Genomic DNA, 21,947 nt, shown 5'->3' with positions numbered 1-21,947 from the left:
ATAGCTAAAAGAAAAATAATATTTTTATTCATGTTATTAACATCCATGACATCTGAATGGCTTGATTCAATTAAGATGCGATAAAAAAAATTCTACGAAATTCCTAATTGAAGAAACACTGAATACGAAAATCGGCGTCTTATGTAACTATGAATAATATAATTTAAGCTGTATTTGTGTCCTCTTTTTAAAAGAATTTAAGTATTTAACAAATACCCTATTTACCGCAAAGAATAATAAGCCGACGGGAGACGGGACCATTTCATTATCTTCGTGTCTGTTTCGGTGTGGCCTATATTTTCGTTTTCTACTTAAACCGAGGAACTTGACATAGAGAGTCCAGAGAGACAAAACTGAAATGGAAAGTAAATGGTAGCATTTGTTATGCCATTATACTCCTTCCCTCTATGACTATGCAGGATTTCCTACATTATTGCACGTACGTATTATTTCCGTAAACTTTTCCGTTTCACAAATGGCAATTATCTAACACGTTGCGCTTTAAAGACCAAGAATCAATCCCTTGAAAATTGTTCCTATATAAGGTAAGCTTGTTGCGTTTGTAAGATAAACAGTCTTCGACTATCATTTGCCCAAGAAGGACAATTATAGCTTTGAGTCTCCGTCAACAAACTACATTCTTTAAAAAAATGAAATTCACTTTAGTTTTGATTGCAGTAATCGGTACAGTTTGATTTTGTCTTCTAAATCTTTAGTAATATAAAAAATCAATCTGACTATATTAAATTTTATTGATTTATAGGTTTCATCGCCGTAGTGAGTGCTGAATCTGAAGAGAAGACCAATGCTGCAGATGATACTCCTCGAGTAAGTTATAATTTACAAAATTTCTGATTTTCTGATATAAAATTGTTTTTTATTCGACTGGTGAAGGACAAGCGCGGGTACGAAAATGGGCACGGGGGTGTGACAAATATTGGATACGGAGTTGGTTACGGTGGTGCTGCAGCTATCGCCCAGCAAGCTGCCAATGTGGCCAAGGCAGCTCACAATGCTCAGTACGCCGCTGGAGCCCAAGCTGCTCATCAAGCTAAAGCTACCCTAGCAGCCCAAGCAACCCTTGCAGCTCAACAAGCTCAAGCTATTGTAGCTGCGAAACAAGCTCAAGCCGCCCAGATATCTCAAGCTACACAGGCCGCACAGGCCGCTGCGTTTGCCGAATCAGCCCAAGCTGCTCAAGCCGCCCAGGCTGTTCAATCAGCTGAAGCCACTAAGGTCCAGGCTTTACAACAGGCTCAAGCATTGATGGCGGCTGCAAAGGCTGCCCACGCCCATGCCGCCCAAGCGATTGCTTCTTTACACGCCGCTCAAGCCCAGCAAGCTTCTCAATCTCAAATGGCCTACCAAGCACAAGCAAACGCCCAGGCTTTGGCTTACAAGCATCAAGCTGTTTTGTCCGACCTAGCTGGTGCCCAGTTCGCAGCAGAGAAGGTAGGATTTTTGTTTTTAATTCTCCAGCTGTTTTCACTTGGTATTCATAATTTTTAAATTCTATTTTACTCAGGCCTATGCTGCTGCCCAGGGTGCGCAAGCTAATGCAATTGTCGGACATGTGCATGGTGGTCAGGGATCGTACACAACAGTCCAGAAAACCATTAGCCATGTATCTACTGGTTCTCGCTACTAAACGATGAACACGCTTTCTATTTTCTACCGATCTTGTAACGCATTTCAACCAGGGGTTGAACAGCGTAATCTATCGTAGGCTCAAGATATTTTTCCCAGAATATGTGGATCATAATCTCTTATATGATACTAGAATACTTATAACAAATGAGAAATTAATTCAGAAATACAATTTATTACAGCAATGATTGGGCAATTGTTTATTTTCAAACATCAATTTCCCATCCCTCCCTCTACAATTAAGATTTTTTTTAAAGAATTAATCAATTCAGTGTTATTCGGATATGGGAAGAAACCATCTCTAATAACTCATCTCACCTAGAACCAGTTTACAAAAAAAAAATGGAATGCTTGTGCAAGGGTGCAAACCTTTTCTAGGTAAAATTCTCGTTCTTTTCATTATGGATACTGTTGAAACCACACAGATTTTCGAATTCAATCACTCGAAAACTGTTTTATCATATGTTAGCAAACCCTGAGCAAACGTAAACAGATTTATTTTGAACACATTTAAAAAAACGATCGTGACTTCGTGCGTTCGTGGGGTTGTCAACTTTTTTGCTTGAAATAATGTAATATTATATGTAACCTAAAAGGAGCTATTGAAAATATTTGAATTTTATAAATTCAAGTGTACTAATTAATAATAATAATGAAGAATTAAATTTTAAAAGTAAGATTTAAAAAAACAACGTTAGCAATATTTGTTTTAGTGCAGCTTTATTAGCAAAAGCATTACTACACACACGTGACCACAATAAAAACGAAATTCTCGACAAATAACAGTTCAGGCGTACAGAGTCGATCACAAAGTTGTCTGATTACCGTTCTACTAACTTTCTACGAATTCCGAATTAAAGTCTTTTGTTAGGAATAATGTCATCGGGACGTGGTAGGATTTGTTGCCCTTCTCATCCCGATGCCCCTTTGGTTGATGATTGCCATGCTGGCGACCAAATTTGCTCAGAATGTGGTTTAGTTGTTGGAGACAGGTTATTGGAATAGATATTCTGGGTTTCAATATGTACTTTACCTGGCTAAATTTTTGTTCTGCCTTCTCCAGAGTGGTTGATGTCGGCTCCGAATGGCGAACTTTCAGTAATGAGGCAGGCAACGCAGATCCTTCACGAGTTGGTGGGGCAGAAAACACTCTCCTGAATGGGACAAATCTTACAACAATAATTGGGCCCAGTACGAGTGGTGGTGGGACTTCGTTTAATGAGACTGGTGGAGCAGTTTACAAAAACCGGCAAACTGTAATTTCATTTGCCAAAGTTTTGTTTGTAAAATCTATCATTTTAAACCTAACTTCCTCAATTGTTTTGTTATCCAGATGAGCAGCTCAGACCGAACTCTTGTCAATGCTTTCAAAGAGATAAGCAACATGGCTGATCGTATTAACTTACCCAGAACCATTGTTGACCGAGCAAATCTTCTATTCAAGAGTGTTCATGATGGCAAGAACTTAAAAGGACACAGCACTGATGCTAGTGCATCAGCCTGCCTATACATAGCCTGCAGGTGTGTATGACTCCATTAAAGAAAATATTTAACTATTTTAGCACTGTTAAAATGAAATTTTGTATTTTATTTATTTATTTTTCGTTGGTTTCCAAAGGCAAGAAGGTGTCCCACGGACGTTCAAGGAAATTTGCGCCGTCAGCAAGATAGGCAAGAAAGAAATTGGAAGATGTTTCAAACTGATTCTCAAGGCACTAGAAACTTCAGTTGAAATAATCAAAACCTCGGATTTTATGCCACGTTTCTGCTCAAATCTTGGTGTGCTATGAAGAAAAGTTACCTTTAACAATGTATGTTAATAATTTTAACGCGTTCATTTAATTTTAGGATTGCCTGCCGTTGTCCAACGAAACGCATCGCACATTGGAGGCAAAGCAGTGGAGCTTGATGTCGTTCCTGGACGTTCACCAATATCAGTTGCTGCAGCCGCCATCTATATGGCTTCCCATGCCTCAGAAAATAAATTGACAAAGAAAGAGATAGGTGATATTGCTGGAGTGGCCGACGTCACCATCCGCCAATCGTATGAATTGATGTACCCTCGTGCCGCAGAGCTTTTTCCTCCTGATTTCAAACTGATTATCAGCCAACTACCCCAACGTTAATCAGAGAACAGTACTTTCTGTGTGATCACTACCGAACCTGGAAATTGATCTATTAATATTTCTCACATCCTTTGAACAGTTAAAAATATGATTCGCTTCATTTCGGTCCTAAACCCATGCTCTGTTTCACCTAGCTTGTAATGTGTGACATCCATGTCTTCATCCGTACAAAATTTCGCATCAACAGTTTTGAAAATTGAGTTTTAACATTTTTTTTACACATCAGGCACGGTGTCGAGCAATTGAGGTAAACAAACTAGAAGTATTTTTTAGTAGTTCCAACACCCGGGTGCATAGCGTTGGGAAATGGAGTGGACACTTTCCAACAGCTTTCGAAGTTACTGATGATCGTTTTACAGCAAATGTTTCTATCTGCTATCTAGCGAGTTTATGCCATTCTAGCTATTACTGCCTCCATTAATCTTGGTTTGCGTAGAAGGATGTACATGATTTTTTTTCTCTTCATGCGACGTTGCTTATGGACGACTTCATGTTTTCTTGGTTAGCTAGTTATGCTTGTGTTTAACATACTTACTTTATGAGCTAAGATTGAAGCGGTCAAATTTCCTAATTGATTTAACTTCCTTAATTATACAAGCAGATGTGGCCTCAGTATGGTCGCTGAGTTTGGCTGCAAAAATCAAACAGTTAGCTGGAAGCCTGGAAACATAAATAGCAGAAGTCTATGTTTGCTCACTCTCTTTCGTCTTTCTAATTTGGCAGATAAACCTTGGATAAACCTTGAATAAAGCCTTTAACACTGATTCAGCCAGCATTTATTTGAGAAACCAAAAACTGACTTATATTTTACCTTTAGGTAAATGTTCTCATAAATAGTTCGAACTGCACCGAACGTAAGTAAACTAAAGCAGATTTATAGAGTACTATTGTTTATACATTTATGTTATTTTACTTATTCTAAGTATGGGATTAAGTATAACGACGTACGGTACGAATGTACGATGAAATAATTGATTCAAATAACCCCGTGGCTATTTCACTTAAAAGCAATCCAGTTCGTTGACTGTTTAGTGTATATTGTCTAAGCACAGCCTTGGTTATAAATAAGGTGTATGAGGCTTCCGAATTAGGAGTGGAAAATTTAATGATTTACAGTTAATTAAAAAAAATTCTGCCCGATTCCGATTCTGCGAACTGCGATAAGCCCGCGCAGGATAGGCAACGTTGTCGACGTTGTCTAAAAATATATTTAGTCGCTTCTCGCTTGTTTAGAGATCATATTTGGCAATGGTGTTGTCTTTGTCTTTCAAATTTTTTTCCGTTCCGTAGCTTTAGTTTCTGAGTTCTCTTTCTGAGCATGTCGAGACATCGAGTCGAGTACTTCGAGCATGGCCATGCTTATGAGACGAAGGGACGCCATCACGCCAATAAAGGTTTGAACTTTGAAGAATTTGTTGCTACTTTACTTCTGGCATGTCTCATCCAATGCATAATCACTTCATTGCGAAGGTAATTTTGCTAATCATTATAGTAATTTTTCATGTGATCCAGTCTCAAGTATTTCACTCTACATGTACCCATTTTACCATTCCTAACCTGTCCTCCCTTCTACTAAATTTTCCGCTGACTAATGGCGGACAAAGGCTATGTTTGCTAAGAAGTGAAACTCAGCCCCTTCTTGCCTTCTGTTTCCTTAAATGTCAAATCAGTGGCTCCACTCATGACAGAAATTAAATGCCTTTGAATCTGATCAAGTGAGTATGATTGAGTAGCGTAACTGAGTTCATTTCATAGTTATTTTCTGTGTTCTCCTCTTTGTTAGTTGTGCAACCCTATAGTGCAGGAATAATATTGAATCATTCTGGAGAAAATGCCTGCTTGCTGTCAATAATGCCTTGGCAATTAATGCATGTATTTGGCTCATTTGATCCTAACTCTGGAAACTAGATGAAGTTAATCCATCAGATTGGTTCCGCTGGACTCAGATCCTCTGATAAATTTGTTCGGAAAATTCAGCAGTTGGCATGCCCCATCTTCTTAGAGTATGTTAAATGGCAGCAAAATCTACCTCTTGCTATCCCCAAAGAAACTAGTGTTTTAGTTAACTTTTTGTTTTGGATTTCAAGACTTTCGTCCAGTGAATTCATCCATCCAGTACAACAAGTTGCATCAATTCCACAGCTAACAAAAGATTTGGGCAGGAAAATTAGAAGTGGATAAACTCTTCTCTTTAAGTAAGAACAGACATAATTTAATAGAACCAAAACTGATTTAAGTTTTACCTTCTCTTTCAGTTCGTATTTAACAGCGCCATTGGGGCAACTTTGATAAATGAGTGAACTATTACGTCATACCATCGACAACGAAATCGTCCCCTGTTGGAATGTAGGATGTAAGGGAACAAATTCGTATTTTCAAGTTTGCGATAATGGTAATCCTGACCCAGTGTCTCGACTGCGAACAACTCCAACTGGGAACAAGCTGTCTTTCCTCTTCAGCTGATTGACCGCATTTAGTCATCTTCAATTTGATTCCCTTGACAGTAATTGTGAAGCATGAGCGACAGCCGGAACAGCAGCAGTGTCCTTCCATGGCAATGATCTCCAGTTCATCAGCTGCTGCAGAATTATCTTCGGATCACGAGCTTATTATTCGCCCTTTCTGTTTGTTTGATAATTATTTGTTTGGCCAGTTGCGTCGACTCCAACAATTGCTGCCCATGTCACCGCACTACTTCCGCCACTAGACGCCAAGTGGGAAAAGGACTTCAAACGTTTTATTCATCGTTGATATTTCGCAGGCGTTAGTACTCCGGGAAAGAGCCGACAGCTCAAGGTTACACTTTCGTATTTCCTTTGACTTTTCCTCTCTCAATTTTCCGCAATACTCTTCGTGAAACGTCTTACGATGAGTAATTGATCTGGCTTCCCTAAAACTGTCTTAAGTAATTACCCTTTAAATACTGCAATGCATGTGTTAGTAGATGTGTGAGTGAGAGTTCGTTAGGTTAGTGGGAGGAGGAGGTTAGTACAGGTAGAGTGATTTTGTACAGACAGATAAAGGAAATATTGAGGGACATAACATAGACATTTGGGGCATCAACGAATATGTGGAGGGGTTTGAACGTTTGTCATGCCATAATCGCACATCCGGTTAGAACTTTATTTGGAAGTTTTCCCTAAACGTACAACGGATATGGCTCAGGGTGTTATTAAATTTTTTATTATGTGTTTTTCAGTCTGCCCCCAATTCTCTTAAAACGGATAACGAAGTCCTTTTTTCCCATAGGGAATTGCGCGGGACCACTCCCGACCTGCTTGTGACTTACCTCTAATCGATATTTTCGATGTGAAAACGGAGCGACACAGGAAGAAGAAATGAAGAGAAGGCATTGACATCGTGTATCTACCTTGTCTGTGGTATCTTTTGTTTGAAATACGAATTTTTCTTGTAACGCTCATCTTTATTGTTCCAAGGTTCGAGGTATTGAGTTCGACCCGGTGGTGCAGCACTTCTACTGGATAGACTGGAGTTAACTAACAATTCGTCGTGCGCTAGATAACAGGACCCAGGCTTCAGTCGTTATGGCCAATCCAACACTAGTTCTCTTTTGGAGTTGCTCTAGGTTAAATGCGATCAACGCTACCAGAATCGATAGTCATATTTCTGTTGGTATCCTGGTTGGAGGTCCGTCTTCACCAACTTGCCGTCCCAAATCGAATGGTGCCGTATACGACGGAAATAATCGCGACAAGATAAGAGAAATAGATATCGACCAACCTTCAGTTCTTAATATCGACACAGAAGAGAAGATGATATTTTGAGCTGACACCAAACAACCGCAGGAAGTTGACCCCTTCTAAATTAGTCAAGCCTACAGCATCAACAGTTCACGGACAGCACAATTATTTGTTGGAGAAAGAAGGTGGTGGAGAAAAAGGCGTTCCATTCCTAGGAGGTACGCAGATATTGGAAACGAGCGATCGAATACGATTTCCTTTTCTCAGTTGTGTTGAAGAGTGGCCAGCTATAAATCACAAATAGATCATCCGAGTCCGAGCATATGGAATAAGAATTATTCAGATCACAAAGATGAAATCAGCCCAAATCAGAAAATGCAACTGACGACTGGTAAAGTTTTGTTCGCGCTGGAAGAATAACGGAAACATCTCCAACTCTTCTACCGATTTCCGATGGAGTTCTGCCATGTTACCCATGTTAGTCTAAGGTATCAAAGTGTTTTTTTAGTTAAATGAATTGAATGATAGTTTGGTGAACATTTACCCAAGTTCTCTTTTATTTCTCTATTTCCTGTATGATTCCATGTTAATTGCATGTTTGGATGTTTCGTCACATGCACTTTTTTTTCTAAAATTCTGTGTGAATGTTTGATAATCTTTATGTTTCTTTTACTTTCAGAAGGAAAAATTTTAGAGTTGTGCAGCCTACTGTCCACTCAGTTCAAAATCATTCTATTCTACTGAAGGTGCCATCAAAATAATACAGGTAACAACCAAAATTAGATTTATTAAAGTAATTGCTGAAACTTGTTATTTTTGTCCTTTACAAGGATTCATCTCTCATTCCATCTTCTGGAGAATCTAGGATAACTGATCGGTGGTTTATTCATGTAGAAGTTCACTTGTCTTGTCACTGAACCAAATCGTCCAATATCGCCAATCTGCAGAAGTGAGCATGTGACAAACTCATATGTAAGTGATCTGATTATCCTTATGGCGACGTTTTGAAGTAGTAGGATGAAGGTGGTTAGTTTTTTTCTACATTTTATCAACTTTTTGGTCTTATATCTATGATAACCAGTGGTTTTTGAAGTTTGTTAGGTTTTTTTTTTTTTTTTTCAAAAGGTTGGGTTAGAATAATTTTCTCAAGGTTGGGGCATTTTTTGGGATTGGAATTTCCTTATGGTGACGAAATTTTTTTTCTACGTTTTATCAATATTACGATTACAAGTTGTTGATTTTTGTTAAAAGGCAGGGTTAGAATTTTGGTCAAAAGGTTGGGGCATGGGTTGGGGTTAGAATTTTTGTCAAAAGGTGGGATTAAAATTCGTCCACCAGAGGGGTTTGGTGTTGCATTCAGTACATATGTCAACTGTCAAGGCATTCAGGTGCAGACTGTAGAACTGGGACGCCGTACGGTCTGTGTTTTAGCAAGTCATCAAACTTAAAAGTTTTGCATCGTGAAGATCAAAGGTATTTCTTTTTGATTGTCACCTGTGAATGCTATTGTGTATGTGAATTAGATGTATTCTGTAGTCGTGTGTGAATCTGAAGGTTATTTTGCCTAAAATTTCAGTCCCACTCCCAAAGAGTCGTCTGACCATGTGTCCTGATCCTGAAAGTGCTGTCGTTGCTGTCCGTATGCAGAAATTGTTTAGTACTAGAAAGTAGAAACTTGAATGGAATGGTAACTATTTTTGGTATGTTTTCCAATTAAAGACAAGTCTAATTCAATATATTCTGTATGGGATATTTCATCACATTTTCATTTTACTTCAACTACACTAGACTAGAGAGTAAATTCATTTGTTTAACTGTGGTGTAATTCTTCGTTAAATTTTAAGATGTGGTTTTACGTGATTGAATCTTTATCTTTTTTTTTCAAATTAGTTTTGAATTTTTTGTTCTTGACATTGTAAAGCTTTCCTTTGGGGTGATGATGGGTAAATGTTGAGAATGATAAGTCAAAGGAATGAGCTAGATAATTTTGTTGGTTGCATGAAACTGTGTACTTTGAAAGAAATTTATTTGATTTTTCAAAGCATGGCTTTCTTGTCTTTCTCTTGAGACGTTGTTTGATAACGTTCACCTCAGTCATTGTGAGTTACTTTCTTACCTGACAATTTACTATTCTAATTCTTACTTGACCATTTACCAATGAAATTATGTGCTATGTGAAATTGTAGGTAACATAACAGTTCCTTCCATTTATATTTGGCAATTCCATCTGATCATTCGATTTGCCTTCCCAAAATGTCGTCTCTTGCTGTATGTTGAATGTTTCGTCAAAAGATGAGTTATTTTCTCGCCATTCGCCTAAGCTGAACCGATAGTGAACCAATTTAAAGTAAGTAAGTGAATCGTGAGATTTTTGAGTGTTTGAAAAGCCCATTTGCTTATCTATTTTAATCTATTTGTTAAAGCAGGTGATTTCCTTTTCTCCACAGTGTGGTCGCTGCCGTGCCATGAAGACGGTCTTTGTGAGGGTCTACTATGTTGCAATGTTTTGAAAGGAGGGAATCTGTTAAGGTAATTAAGTACTTGTTAGCTAATTCTAGTAGGTTAGTACCTTTGTTTATTAAACTTTGTCACATATTATTTCATGTTTCCAATTAAGAAAGTTTTTGTAGAAATTATTTTGTACATTTGTAACTTATAAAATGTTTTGTTTTCTAGTTTAGTAATGCACCTGGCTTTTGCAGACATCCACTCGAGTTAACAATTGGAAAAGTATTTATCCATCTGTGTGTATAGATATAGTACTTACCTAATAATCTAACCACTTTGGCTTCAACTGCAGTCCATTTGGCTGAAATGTTGTCCATTGTTACCTGTGTGGGTTGATTGTAAGTATATCCCATGCAGATACTTAAATTGTATAAATATCTCTGCAATAATGCAATTGATTTTCTTAATTATGTCCAGGTGAGAGATTCCTTTCCTTACCAGCTGAAGAGCTTGAGGATATCGTAAAGGCTGAACTAAATTGCTGTCATGCAGGTGATTTTGTTGCAGACAGCTGGTGAAAGAGAGTTCAAGTCAAGTTTGGCTGAAGCTTCTGGAAGTAGTCTACATTGCTGGTGTCATCCTGAAGAGGGGTAGAACTTTTAATGCAATCTTGTCTTGTTACTCAAAGAATTTTCTTCTGCTGGCATTTCATCTATAATTCATTTTTGTGACTTGAATGTTTTCTTTCTTGTCTTACATTGTTTTTACATCTGGTTTAAGTTTAAATGTAAGTTAATGATTATGCTTTTATCCTAACAGGACTTGGTGACAGTGTTAAGTGGCAATCTGCTGCATGCATTTCATGAGAAGGTGGTGTTATCCAGAAGTGTTGCAGGGAGACTTGGACCATAGATGCAAGCAAACCTCTAGAAATGGTAATTTATGAGTTTATTATTAGTAATTTGGGAAGTGTGTAATTTTATTGAAAAATAGTCATCAGTCACAATTGATACAACTGCCAACTACAATATCTGTTTTCTTTTTCTTCTCACAGGAGTTGGTGGAAATCTTAAGTGATTTTGCTGTCTGGTTCCTGTTCAAGCTGTTTGTATACTGTATCTGCTGAAATCTTCGAAATAGCTGATGCTGATATTATCCTTCAATTGGTTTTCCAGTGCAATTTTGTTTGTCTACTACAATATTTTGTCTTCTTTGTTTTCATCTGTGTAGTGTATAATTCGAACTATTTGATATTTAGATTTTCAATGTGGTATGTTGCAATTAATGTTGGTGAAAGTTCTTTGTGCGGTTGTCTTCGTTGTCTAAACTCTAAAAGCAATTTTTCAATTATTTACTTCATACCAGAAACCTAAACCTGAAAATTACTTGTTTAATTTTGTAAACTTAATTGCTGTTTCATCAAATCATGTATAAAACTCGTTAAATATACAATTATTCGTTCAAATTCGAAATCTAAATTTGTATAAATTTTAATCAAATAAAAAAAAAATTACTGAATAAAATTAATAAAATACAATTTTATTAAATAACGTTAATTTAATTGAATAAAAGATAATTTGATAAAATTAAATGTTATCGAATTAAATGTAATTTGATTAAATTTAATTTAATTAACTTAAATACATTTTATTAATTTTTCCCAAAAATATCAAAAATTTAATAAACAGAGCGTCCGGTACAAGGCATTTGATTATTAGTACAAGTTATAAAACAATTTATACCCAAATAAAACAAACCTAACCAACTTCTTTTGTGTTATTTGGGAGATAAATTGCTTTAAAAACTCGCACATGGAGTCAATCAAGACAGGGGGAGACTGCCTTAATTGACTGCAGACAGGGAGATGGTAGGAGAAACCGGAAAAAGAGCGAAGAGTTGAGGAACAGTTATTACGAGAACGATTAATCATATCCTTATGGCTTCCGACTTAAGCTTGCAAGTCCCCATTCGACCAGCACACTCTTTTCCTCCTGGTTGTCATTGGCTTTCACCAATGGATGAAATCCATGATAAGTAGCAAAGGAGTTACTCTGTAGGCAGAATGGACATTTATTAGGACAGTTATTTTAACTAAAATTTTAGTGACAGAAAGCAATACCTCAAATCAAGAGGGCCTGTTTACATTTTCATGAAGTAAAAGGGGATATTCAAGGGTAGCAGGCTAGCAGCCAACGGGTTACTGTATAGTCTTTGTCCTTTTTGTTCAATGGACATGACTTCTCATAAAGTCTGTCATGCAACATTAGAAACCCAAGAACCTGTAAATAAAAAATAAAGTCACCTTGTCTATAATTTGTGGCATCAATGTGCTTGATGTCTATGATCTAGAAGAATAATTTAACTTAAACATTAGATAGACATAAGTGCAGAACAATACTTTAAATACATATAAGACAGCAACAAAATAAGTTCAGTGACATGAAAAGTAAACTTACACCGGCCACCAATCGCAATCGGTTATCCAAGGTTCTCTAGAAGATGGAATGAGAGATTGGTCCGTGATGGGTTTGGTGATCTGGCAAGTCCCATAGAATGATTAAGCCGATAATAGTGATGAATCCTGATAAAAGATGAGAAGACTATGTTCCAGCAATACTGTACTAAAGCTAGCATTGGTTATTACCACTCTGTCATTTGGATGACATATTCAGTAGGATACCAGGATTTTTAACACAATACAAGACAGTACAGGCTTCATGCACCTTTCACATTTTCTCCTGGAAATGGATGAGAAATGATGATGTTATTAAACACATAAACGGTAAAGAACAATGCCAAACAAATTGCACACGAAATCTAGTCAATTTACCAGCGAATTCATTAGTAATTTTCGAAGAAAATAGCTGTAGCTAAACTTTTGGCAACGAGCCGCCATAAGCCCGTATCTGACACAACAAACAACATTCTTTCACGCCATCTATTTGACACGTTCAAAACTCATTATCTAAAGGACTGGCCTTAGATAGTCACAAGTCATAAAAGTAATCAAAAAGACCATTTCTCTTTGCTTAAAGTTAGCATAGAGTCTTTAGAATTCTACAGAGAACAAAGCTCACTTGCTAGTTTTATGCAAATTTTCCGGAAGTATACCGGAAGTAAGCGATAGCGCCTTAACCATTGAGCTGTCGTCAAAATAAACTAAATATTCGTGATCTACGTAAAATTTGGGGTCGATTAGGTGTAATTTAAGCGAAATCCAGATTTTGGTCAAAATCGAAAATTTTCCTGAACTATAGTTCAGGAAAATTCTTAAAACCGGAAGTACGCTTTCGTACAAAATAAAACATGAACTTTACCACAAATTGAACGAGGATCACGAATATGTGGTTCTTTTGTACGTCAGATGAATATTTACTGAACTACTGACAAAAAAGAGAAAACCGGAAGTAGAAAAAAAAAACACAATATTATAAATCTAACAAGTGAGCTTTGTTGTCGAAACAGAAAATGACAGTTATCACCCAAAAGTTTGTTTATAATAGTAGCGAGAAGCAAAGTAAGCGTAACTAAACTGAGTGGAAAATGATCAAAAGCTATGTTGTCTAGCATCAGAAAGAAGAAACGTTTGACAGTACCATGAAAACAATGTCCGATCCAATCTCGCTTGTTGAGACGTTGACACTCAATTAAAAGAACTACCAAATAAGGGAAAATAACTGTGATACTCACGTAATATTCATCCCTGCAAATTTGTATCTCGTCGTCTTCAACCGCAGCATTACACATCACAACAGACGAAATCCCCAAGGTAATTCTACAATGAAAAGTGCTTCTAAATGCTACTACATCTGTTAGTGATTCCAGATTGTTGACGAAATATCTTATTCTCCTACCTTTACGTATCACCTTTTAAACTTTTAACTGCATTCCTGTCATCCTGCACTTGGTCTTACTTGTGATAAATATTTCTTTGTTTCTTTTAGGTTTCGATGGCCATTGATGTTCGGCTGTTACTGGAGATGCTGCCTAATGAGATGGTGAAAGGTGTGCTTAAAGCAGTTTCTGCTCCTGTTGCTGTCCTTGGTGTCACAATTCAGTGTGTTATTCGTTTATTTGTCTGTCGTCATGTCAAATCTCTTCCATCTCTGTCACTCAAATCTCATCCATGCACTCATGCAGTATACGATTGAGACAATCTGATCTTACATGATCTAGGAGTGATTCAATCGACTACTGCAAGATCAAAAAACTTTCTACGCCAAACAAATAATAACGCAGTGTTATTATCGCGCTTGAGAGAGCATCAGGACCCCTACCATCAAATAAAATTATGGGTCTTTCGTTTAATTTAATTGGTTGGTGCAGTATGTTTTATGAAAATGAAAACAAAAAACAGAAGAAGAAAGTAACATCATGAAAATTAGTTAGGATACTTAAGATATATATATACAAAATTGTATTTTAAAGAAGAAAATATAACTTTACAAGCTTATTGACACTATTATTTACATATGTTTATCATCCCTCATCATAAATATTTATATTTTACCTCCATTAAATTAATTTTATCAATATGAAATGTTCAATTTTCCTCACAAAGTTCAGTCAATCAAGAAAGGGGAGACACTGCCTTGATTGACTGTGTCCAGGGAGATAACCTGGACAAGGAAGAAGTGAGGAGTGTGAGGCCAGTTTCGATAGGGAAAGATTAGTGTAGTCCCACACAAGAAAACGCCATCACACATGGCAAACAGCCAAACATAATCTAAAGAGTAAAACTCTGTGCTGTGTTGAGAGCTAGAGTAACTTACAAGTCGGCTGGGTAATCCAATTGTTCTGGCAGCTGGCCGCGTAGCTGGACCAGGCTCAACTCCTCGATGAATCGGAGCGACGAAAGGACAGCACGCAAGTGAGCAGTATTGCTGAATGACGGCACATCAGTTCGTCGTCGCTGAGATGTCATCTCTCGTCAGGTTCAACGGATTCAATCCATTGAATAGCGGCGCAGAATAACCTTGAAATGAGAATGGATGTTACTTATTTGTGTACCAAATATTTCAAAGAAGATGGAAGCATCACCAAACAATACCTCAAATCAAGAGGAGGCATGATGTCAAAAAGTCAAAAGTACCTCTGCTTGCTTTTGGGAGTTAGCTGCACTAGGTGAATACTAGCTGGACGCGGATCGACGTGAACCATGAAAATGACGGCGCATTTGGATTTCTCATACCTCCTTCACCTACCTAATTCTTCAAATTCCCGCAAATTTTGAATTATTTTATGCATCTCAAGCTCGTTTGTCAACTGTGTCACGTATAACTGTCATCCATGGCATGAGTTTCATCACCAAATTATCCAATTTCTTCCCGCTGTCAGTTTTTCGACAAACATGAGTTTTGCAATGAACCAAATTCTCGCCGATGACGGTCGTGATCCAAAGTTTCCTGAGTCTGAAAAGAGAAATAAGGAAGGATTTTTCACTAGAACAGTCACACAAATTTTAAATATTTCCTTAATTTATTGACGATGGTACCTTTATTGGGTAATTTTTCTTGTACTACTGCTCAAAATGCTGTTCCTAACTCCGAGAGTTGTCATTGTACTTGTTGCTTTCCTATTTGAGTCTGATCAAGATGCTGTGTTAAACTCCAGAGTCAAGAGCTGCCATCAAGATAGAGCTTCCTGTCTTGATACAAAATATGTAGTAAGAGATGGGACAACCCAATATACTTTTTTAAATTGAATTTCATTTTTTTTTAAATTACCCAAGGAGTATCATTGCCTGATAATAGAGTCATTAATAATCAGTTAACCCCTTGTTACTTCTTTAAAAAAATCATTGTAAAAATAAACAAAAAACACCAAAAACAAATAAATATTCTACCGACACTTTCTTTTTTAATTCGTAGAGCTTGATTAATTCATTGGTAGTGAACTGGCTTACCGACGAACCCAGAAAATATGAATGCAAAGGCAAAAATATTCGCAGTTGGTAGGATTCGAACCTACGCCCTCAGAGAGGAATTGATTTCTAGTCAATCGCCTTAACCACTCGGCCACAACTGCTCATGACAATGAAATTTAATTCATAAAAAAGTGCGTGAAAGAATGAAGCAAAGGGTTAAGTTGAATAATAACTTGTTTGGTTACTGCCTTTTATGCAGTTATCTTCCTGACAACATTTTGGTTGATGAATGTTGGAATGTCGTGTTAGCATCGAAACATCAATCATACAAGTTTACCTTGTTCATTGTGTATCACCGATCAGCAACCTGCGAGGGAAGTAAATGAAGACGGTGTCGTTGACGGCTGCATTCTCTCACTTCATTCTGCATAACCAGAATAGAAACAAACAAAGTAAGCAAAATAATTTAAATATCAGTGTTAACTGTATCGTATATCATCGAAGGTCCTCTCCTTCGATCTAATTGGAGAAATTACGAATGAACAAAAAAAAAGAACTCAAACTATGACACGGTATCATGACGATGTGTTTGACAACATCAGGATACGCAAGCGCCATCTAGCATTGCCGGTAGTAAACAAAACCTGCGTTGGACCAAAATCGCTAAAACGCATTCTTTTTGATATTCCATTTTTTTTCAATTTTGCATATGTAGTTAGTTATTCCTGTTGAAAATTGTTCCCATTCAAATCTGATGTAGGCTATCTAAAATGTCTTACTGCAATTTGTAATGCCTTTAAGTTCAACAGAATTAATAAGGAAATGGAATTTGGTTAACTTAGATAACTTATCCAAGATAAGTAACCTCTCCATAAGTCCCAATCCTACTAACCTTTTGTATATAGGACATATTTATACTTATCCCAGGACACAGAGAAAGTTAATTTGAACAGTTCAGTCAATAATTAATGGAACATCTAATATTAGTAAACAAAAGAATACATACAATCAAGAGTTGCGAAAGTCTTACTGTTTAATCTCGTTGCTCGTGCTGTAGCAGATAAGCTACAGAAGATTGCTCCACCTTTCTGTAACGACGCGGATGTATCGACTATTACAACAAAATTTGTAGGTCTGGAACCTTAAAAGAATAAAAGAAATTATTATTACTGGCAACTTCATCATTTTTACCATTAGTAAGAATTAAATTCCTCAAGTTAGAAACAATGTGTTAACACTTCAAACAAAACAAGTACTTACACTGCATCAGCTGAAACATGATAAACTTCAAATATAATCAAGACAAGAGTTTTGGAAGTCTTACTGTTTAATCTCGTTGCTCGTGTTGTAGCACATAAGCCACGGAAGATTGCTCCACCATTCTCTCTGTCGAACCTGGAACACGTGGGCGAATACTGGGCTGCCTGTCAACGATCCCTCACATACGTTTCGTCACCAACGTCGACGATCTTCTCATTTGCTGGGTAGCATTTTACTTCAGCAGCAATATTTTGTTGCCCAATTTTTAACTAGGATCCATGTAGACTAGAAATTAAGAGATTATTTGATCTTTCATCATGTATCTTCTATATCATTTTGTGTCTGGTAGCTCACATGAAAGTGGGTTGACTTTATCAGGTACTCTTTCTTCGTTTCTGGATTCTTGCTGATTTCACCAGTTACACATAGTATCTAAAGAGAGAGAGGATAGTTAGACTTGCTATCGCCTTTTAAGCTAAGTGATGGGGTAACATTGGCCGATAAAGACACATGTAACACAAGCTTCTTATCATCATTAAACACAACAAACCATTTCTCACTTCTTGCACAGATATTGAAACCCTGGGCTGTTTCATACATTTCCCTGACTTGCCTTCTTTCGTTTCAACACGTAACAACCTGTAGCTGTAGGAGGGCGGGACAACCGAAGATAGCACAAGTACTACGATTGAGAAATAGGGAAACAATCAAAACTTTTGCGTGAACGGACTTATTTTGCAAACTCTCATAATAATAGAAAAATCAATGTTCTGTGGCTGAAACTTTAACACTATGCTATGATAACATTCTTACCGTACGTGACCCTCCAGAAATACCGACGTGACACGTGAGAATTGCCTACTTTAGCAGACGAATTTCCGTGAGAACTGGATGCGGTGGCGCAGTGCTGCCAATTTTCTGAAGTTTTAATGAATTAATCAAATTGATTTAATATGATTTAATTTTAAAATTTCATATATGATGAAATGACAGCACAGCATTAAAAAACGTAAATGTCACACTTAATGGCGTTGAGGCTCAAATGAGTTCGACCAAAGTAACCAAAATATGAATGTAGCACTAGATGGTGTAGATTAAAGTATTATATTTCAAAAAAACCACAAAATTCTTCCTTCCCAACAACAGTAAAGATTTGGGATGTGATTTTGATTGATTGATCAATATAAATCCCAACTTATTGTTTAGCCTTTTTTTCCATTTTTCCATCATCTCTTAGAGTGCATATCATCATCAATTGTAATACATTACTCCCTTAAATTTTTCCCCTCTAATAACAAAAAAGTATTTCCTCTTGCTATTTTTTTTTTCCTCCCCTGGTTTAATTTTGTGGGGGAGAAGTCGCCGGGTCTATAGAAAATGGATCAAACCGCAGCCGCGGGCTGAGTCACGCCGATCTTTTAAATTCTTCATCAATAAATGAGAACGTTCCCCCTATACACCATTCACCCAATGGCAGCCCACCCTGCACCCCTATAACACAAGAATATACATTTATGTCTATACGACAGTCGTAGAGAAGAAAAAGGGAGAGAGAGAGTGGAGGCAATCACGCATCAGGGTTTTTGATAGTCAACGTCCCAGTTCCTATACAATATAACTCTGCTCCTATACCATGTACAGACTGTCATCTATACATATGCAACACACCGAAAAGAGCAGAGAAAAAAAAAAGAAGAGAAAGGGATCACTCCTCGAGATCAATTCATGAAGAGGGTGAACTATTTACTAACATCCGAACGCCACCCTCTGCTATGACGTGGCCGAGGGTCGATCCCGCGCGAATTGCAATAAAGCCTCCCTTCCCCCGCCCTGTGTATTTATACCGGTAAAAATCGGAGAGAGAGATACCTCTAGGGCCACATTTATATCTACATCTCCGAATGGTTTACATGTGACGTTGCGAACAGCGGCAGCAGCTCGTCTGGTGTACAGGATTAGATCAACTCGCTTTCGTGTATAATCGGATTGGATATGTTGGCGATGGCATTTTCAGCTGCTTTGAACTCTGGATGGTATTTGGTGTGTGTCACGCATCAGGGGGGGGGGGCGTCATCCTCCACTTGATTCCACTTGGTCGCTTGATGATTTGAGTGCTGCTGCTACCATCTATACCAGCCATCCAGCCAGCTAGCGCGCTATACTCTCCGTCTATTTTATTTTCAAAATGGAAAGTCAATCAAATTCCGTGATGTGTTGCGCGTTTCTCTCGAGATATATAATTTGAGAAATCCAAAGCTCGCAGCAGAGCGCCCGTCAATCAAAATGGCTGTGTGCTTTGCGCCGCGATGGAATTATACACGACGGATTACATCCATCCGAGATTCCATTTACCGCGTCCGGGGTGATGGGGGACCGGCGGGACCGCATATCTCCTGTCTACATTGCGACTTTTTTCTTTTTTAAATGGCGCATATAAACACTAAATCCCCTCGCAATGGTTACAAGTAGATGATGTCGGATATAGTGTTAATTTGAATCTGTCTATAAATGTGTAGAGTTAACATTGGCGGCCACACAGCTGTATCAATATATAGGCCTTGTACATAAAATCATTCATTTCCTGCGCAATGGACACAGCGCGGTCTCTTCCGCATTCGCATTGATGGATCGTCTTTTTTTTCTCTATGGCCTGGATGTTCTTTGATCCGATCATTTATCAAGGCGCAACTTGTCAAGATATTTCCCTCGTCATTTCGGTGCCGTATCCGATGATCGGCGTTCATTCATCATCCGACCGATATATATACGTAGGTACATATAATATCAAGAATAAGAGGGGATGGATGGATATTATCTAAAGTGGGAGCTGCCCCCCTTAACATTTTCCTCCTTTTTTTTGGGTTCGTTTTCCCTTAATCGGAGCGAAACCAATCGCAACCCTCATCCGACACCGCAAGAAACAACCAGATGGTCATCATCACCACCACCACGGCACATTGAAACTATATATGAGACTGGGCTGCTGCTGGATATATGGAGCCTGACTAATGAAACGTTTTCATCATTTGAAAAACCACATCACGTCCAACTATACTTTTATTTATATGTCTAATCAGCATTTCATTTCCCAAAGGGGGTAGCGAAGTGCCGATCGAAAAATTGGGGAAACTAAACAGCTGAGACAATTTCAGTTTTGAGGATATAAAATCTACACATCTTATACTACTACGCAATATGTAATATAGAAAGACCATTTCTCCTTTTCATAATATATTGTTGGGTTCCATATTATAGGAAAACGGCCGGAGGGGTTGGAAAAATAATGGCAAACGACACGGCGGAGTGAACATGTATTTGTATACAGCGGTGAGAATCATGAGACTTGCCATCAGTGACCGGGACTATTTAACGCATCAGCAGTCTTTTCTTTATACCCTCCTCTTCCTCCCCCCTTACTGCAAGCACAGGGTGCGCTCGTGAGTCACGCAACACATTTCGCCCACGAAAAGGGACCGAGGGACTCCCTCTGGAGAATTTTTTCTATTTTTTTCTTCCCCATAGAAATTCGACAGCGACACCCTTCGCCCATGATCTGCTCCCTTGATGCAAACTTCTGTAATCTCCCATACACACCCCCAGTGTTGTGCCCTCACAATTACACGCAACCCCAACTGGATATATTGCATATTACATTTCTCTCTCTCTGTTCTATACCCCCCCCCCCCCACTCGCTTTACTCCCCCCTTACTTTTGTATACATGTACAACCCCCCCTATAGTCATATATAACACTCTCGGCCTTTTATTTATATTCTATCCCGTTCGTTTATAGGCCTCCAGCTCTTCATATGGTAATCACCCATCGGCCTCTCTCTCTTTTATGTGGATGTTATACTCTTCTTCTTCTTCTTTCCGGGATAGATTTTTTTTTTTGGGTTGCCGTTTTATCTGTCCGCGGGAGAGAGAAAATCGTGAATGGCTAAAAAAAATTCCGATCTCGTTGGGATGGAGTGACACACAGACACACTCGAATCTAAATCGAATCTTGGAGCTATGAGAGAGAGAGAAGTGCATGGGTAAACAAACCAAATTATTTTACAACAACATTCGCTCGAGACGAATCTATCCTATATAACCCTGGCGAGAAGATATATCTTGTTTACACCAGCCCGTTCATATAATATTATAATAGATTTTCTACAACCCAGAAAAACGAAATAGACATTTTGGCTGCTGCTGCTGCTTTTGTTGTTGTTGCGCATCGCTCCTATATAACTTGCATAGAGATCTAGATGGCCTCCGACAAAAAGAGACTCTCTCGTATATTATTATTACCATCGGGAAAAACAGGGCCGTATAGACTTTTAGACTATAACAATCAGGGGGAAAAGAAAAGGGGTTGTAACGAACCCCTCTACTCTCTGTGTGTGTGTCTCTGCCGCTCATTGATCTCGCAACTTCCTTTATTACTTGCAGATCAACGATCCGTATTATGACCAATCGCCTTTCTTCGTTCTTCACCCCCCAACTCTTTCTCTACCACCACCACCACCCCATAGAGAGAGATAGTCCCGTTGAAAGTCATCCCTCCGCGTTATTATCGATGGATATATCAGTGACCGCATTAAATCCAATTGAATCAAAATCAGATGAATATCATCACGACGGCGTCTATAAATACACAACACGCAACGCGTCCGGAATGAAATTATTAATGATAGCGCCTTATGTCGACCAGCGTGTATTAAGACCCTGACAAAGTGACAAATTTCCCTTTTTTTCTTTATTCTTTTATGTGTACATTTATACAAGTATAGACCCCCCTGCTGCTTTGCTACTGCTGTTAGTGTTTGAATACTAAATAGAGAAAGAGACCCGACCCATTCTGTCAACGTCAATGCTGCTGCTGCTGCCGGGCTAAACACATTTTCATGTCTGT

The 21,947-nt window shown here is 38.1% G+C and overlaps 2 protein-coding genes, 5 long non-coding RNA genes and 1 other non-coding gene across 34 annotated transcripts in view; 4 read left to right on the top strand and 4 right to left on the bottom strand.

Moving 5' to 3' along the window:
- Positions 1 to 11,394, top strand: part of LOC124191209 — a 101,081-nt gene extending 89,687 nt beyond the window's left edge. For 12 of the 24 annotated variants that reach the window (XR_006873312.1, XR_006873307.1, XR_006873304.1 and 9 more), the window contains 2 exons: positions 10,742 to 10,857; positions 10,977 to 11,394. This is a non-coding gene — a long non-coding RNA (uncharacterized LOC124191209). Of the gene's footprint in view, positions 1 to 5,029; positions 5,777 to 5,860; positions 5,969 to 6,028; positions 6,570 to 6,972; positions 7,154 to 7,210; positions 7,963 to 8,153; positions 8,241 to 8,304; positions 9,826 to 9,897; positions 10,004 to 10,150; positions 10,321 to 10,399; positions 10,573 to 10,741; positions 10,858 to 10,976 lie in introns of those variants that run through there. The other 12 variants (XR_006873323.1, XR_006873316.1, XR_006873303.1 and 9 more) reach the window with 11 other exon arrangements.
- LOC124191202 (tol-Pal system protein TolA-like) lies at positions 551 to 1,835 on the top strand. The gene is made up of 4 exons (XM_046584258.1): positions 551 to 684; positions 764 to 828; positions 895 to 1,452; positions 1,526 to 1,835. Exons 1-4 carry the CDS (start codon positions 651 to 653, stop codon positions 1,646 to 1,648), a joined length of 780 nt encoding a protein of 259 aa, XP_046440214.1. The 5' UTR covers positions 551 to 650; the 3' UTR covers positions 1,649 to 1,835.
- Positions 2,388 to 3,969, top strand: LOC124191199 (transcription initiation factor IIB-like). 2 transcript variants are annotated; one of them, XM_046584254.1, is made up of 6 exons: positions 2,393 to 2,459; positions 2,519 to 2,639; positions 2,711 to 2,903; positions 2,981 to 3,168; positions 3,266 to 3,426; positions 3,496 to 3,969. In XM_046584254.1, exons 2-6 carry the CDS (start codon positions 2,524 to 2,526, stop codon positions 3,771 to 3,773), a joined length of 936 nt encoding a protein of 311 aa, XP_046440210.1. In that variant the 5' UTR covers positions 2,393 to 2,459; positions 2,519 to 2,523; the 3' UTR covers positions 3,774 to 3,969. The 2 variants fall into 2 exon arrangements, with proteins under 2 accessions (XP_046440209.1, XP_046440210.1); XM_046584253.1 differs by having other exon boundaries at positions 2,388 to 2,639.
- A 159-nt stretch (positions 11,395 to 11,553) lies between the features above and the next one.
- Positions 11,554 to 12,273, bottom strand: LOC124190164. The gene is made up of 2 exons (XR_006872866.1): positions 12,042 to 12,273; positions 11,554 to 11,973 (listed from the first exon to the last, which is right to left on the bottom strand). It is a non-coding gene; the product is annotated as an uncharacterized LOC124190164 (long non-coding RNA).
- Positions 12,274 to 12,405: 132 nt separating this feature from the next.
- On the bottom strand, positions 12,406 to 13,004 carry LOC124190162. Its single transcript, XR_006872864.1, has 3 exons — positions 12,753 to 13,004; positions 12,567 to 12,660; positions 12,406 to 12,503 (listed from the first exon to the last, which is right to left on the bottom strand). It is a non-coding gene; the product is annotated as an uncharacterized LOC124190162 (long non-coding RNA).
- A 309-nt stretch (positions 13,005 to 13,313) lies between these two features.
- LOC124190163 lies at positions 13,314 to 14,230 on the top strand. The gene is made up of 2 exons (XR_006872865.1): positions 13,314 to 13,691; positions 13,867 to 14,230. It is a non-coding gene; the product is annotated as an uncharacterized LOC124190163 (long non-coding RNA).
- A 94-nt stretch (positions 14,231 to 14,324) lies between these two features.
- On the bottom strand, positions 14,325 to 20,702 carry LOC124190161. 3 transcript variants are annotated; one of them, XR_006872862.1, is made up of 8 exons: positions 17,862 to 20,702; positions 17,403 to 17,730; positions 17,113 to 17,333; positions 16,360 to 16,929; positions 16,126 to 16,212; positions 15,417 to 15,565; positions 15,015 to 15,333; positions 14,325 to 14,897 (listed from the first exon to the last, which is right to left on the bottom strand). It is a non-coding gene; the product is annotated as an uncharacterized LOC124190161 (long non-coding RNA). The 3 variants fall into 3 exon arrangements; XR_006872861.1 differs by having other exon boundaries at positions 16,819 to 16,929; positions 17,403 to 20,702; XR_006872863.1 differs by lacking the exon at positions 16,360 to 16,929 and having other exon boundaries at positions 17,403 to 20,702.
- Positions 15,868 to 15,949, bottom strand: Trnas-aga. The gene has a single exon. It is a non-coding gene; the product is annotated as a tRNA-Ser (tRNA).
- Positions 20,703 to 21,947: the final 1,245 nt, after the last annotated feature.

This window comes from Daphnia pulex, chromosome 3, assembly GCF_021134715.1.
Source record: "Daphnia pulex isolate KAP4 chromosome 3, ASM2113471v1".
NCBI classification, from domain to species: domain Eukaryota; kingdom Metazoa; phylum Arthropoda; class Branchiopoda; order Diplostraca; family Daphniidae; genus Daphnia; species Daphnia pulex.
The sequence above is the reverse complement of the archived record's forward strand: the minus strand, read 5'-3'. Positions and strand labels throughout refer to the sequence as shown.

What these genes read in the sequence shown, in the direction of transcription:
- LOC124191202 (XM_046584258.1), top strand. Translation starts at nt 651, where the DNA reads ATGAAATTCACTTTAGTTTTGATTGCAGTAATCG. An exon ending in AGTTTTGATTGCAGTAATCG is followed by an intron (nt 685 to 763) that starts GTACAGTTTGAT and finishes ATTGATTTATAG; the next exon opens with GTTTCATCGCCGTAGTGAGT. An exon ending in CTGCAGATGATACTCCTCGA is followed by an intron (nt 829 to 894) that starts GTAAGTTATAAT and finishes CGACTGGTGAAG; the next exon opens with GACAAGCGCGGGTACGAAAA.
- LOC124191199 (XM_046584253.1), top strand. Translation starts at nt 2,524, where the DNA reads ATGTCATCGGGACGTGGTAGGATTTGTTGCCCTTCTCATCCCGATGCC. An exon ending in GGTTTAGTTGTTGGAGACAG is followed by an intron (nt 2,640 to 2,710) that starts GTTATTGGAATA and finishes TGCCTTCTCCAG; the next exon opens with AGTGGTTGATGTCGGCTCCG. An exon ending in TGCCTATACATAGCCTGCAG is followed by an intron (nt 3,169 to 3,265) that starts GTGTGTATGACT and finishes TGGTTTCCAAAG; the next exon opens with GCAAGAAGGTGTCCCACGGA.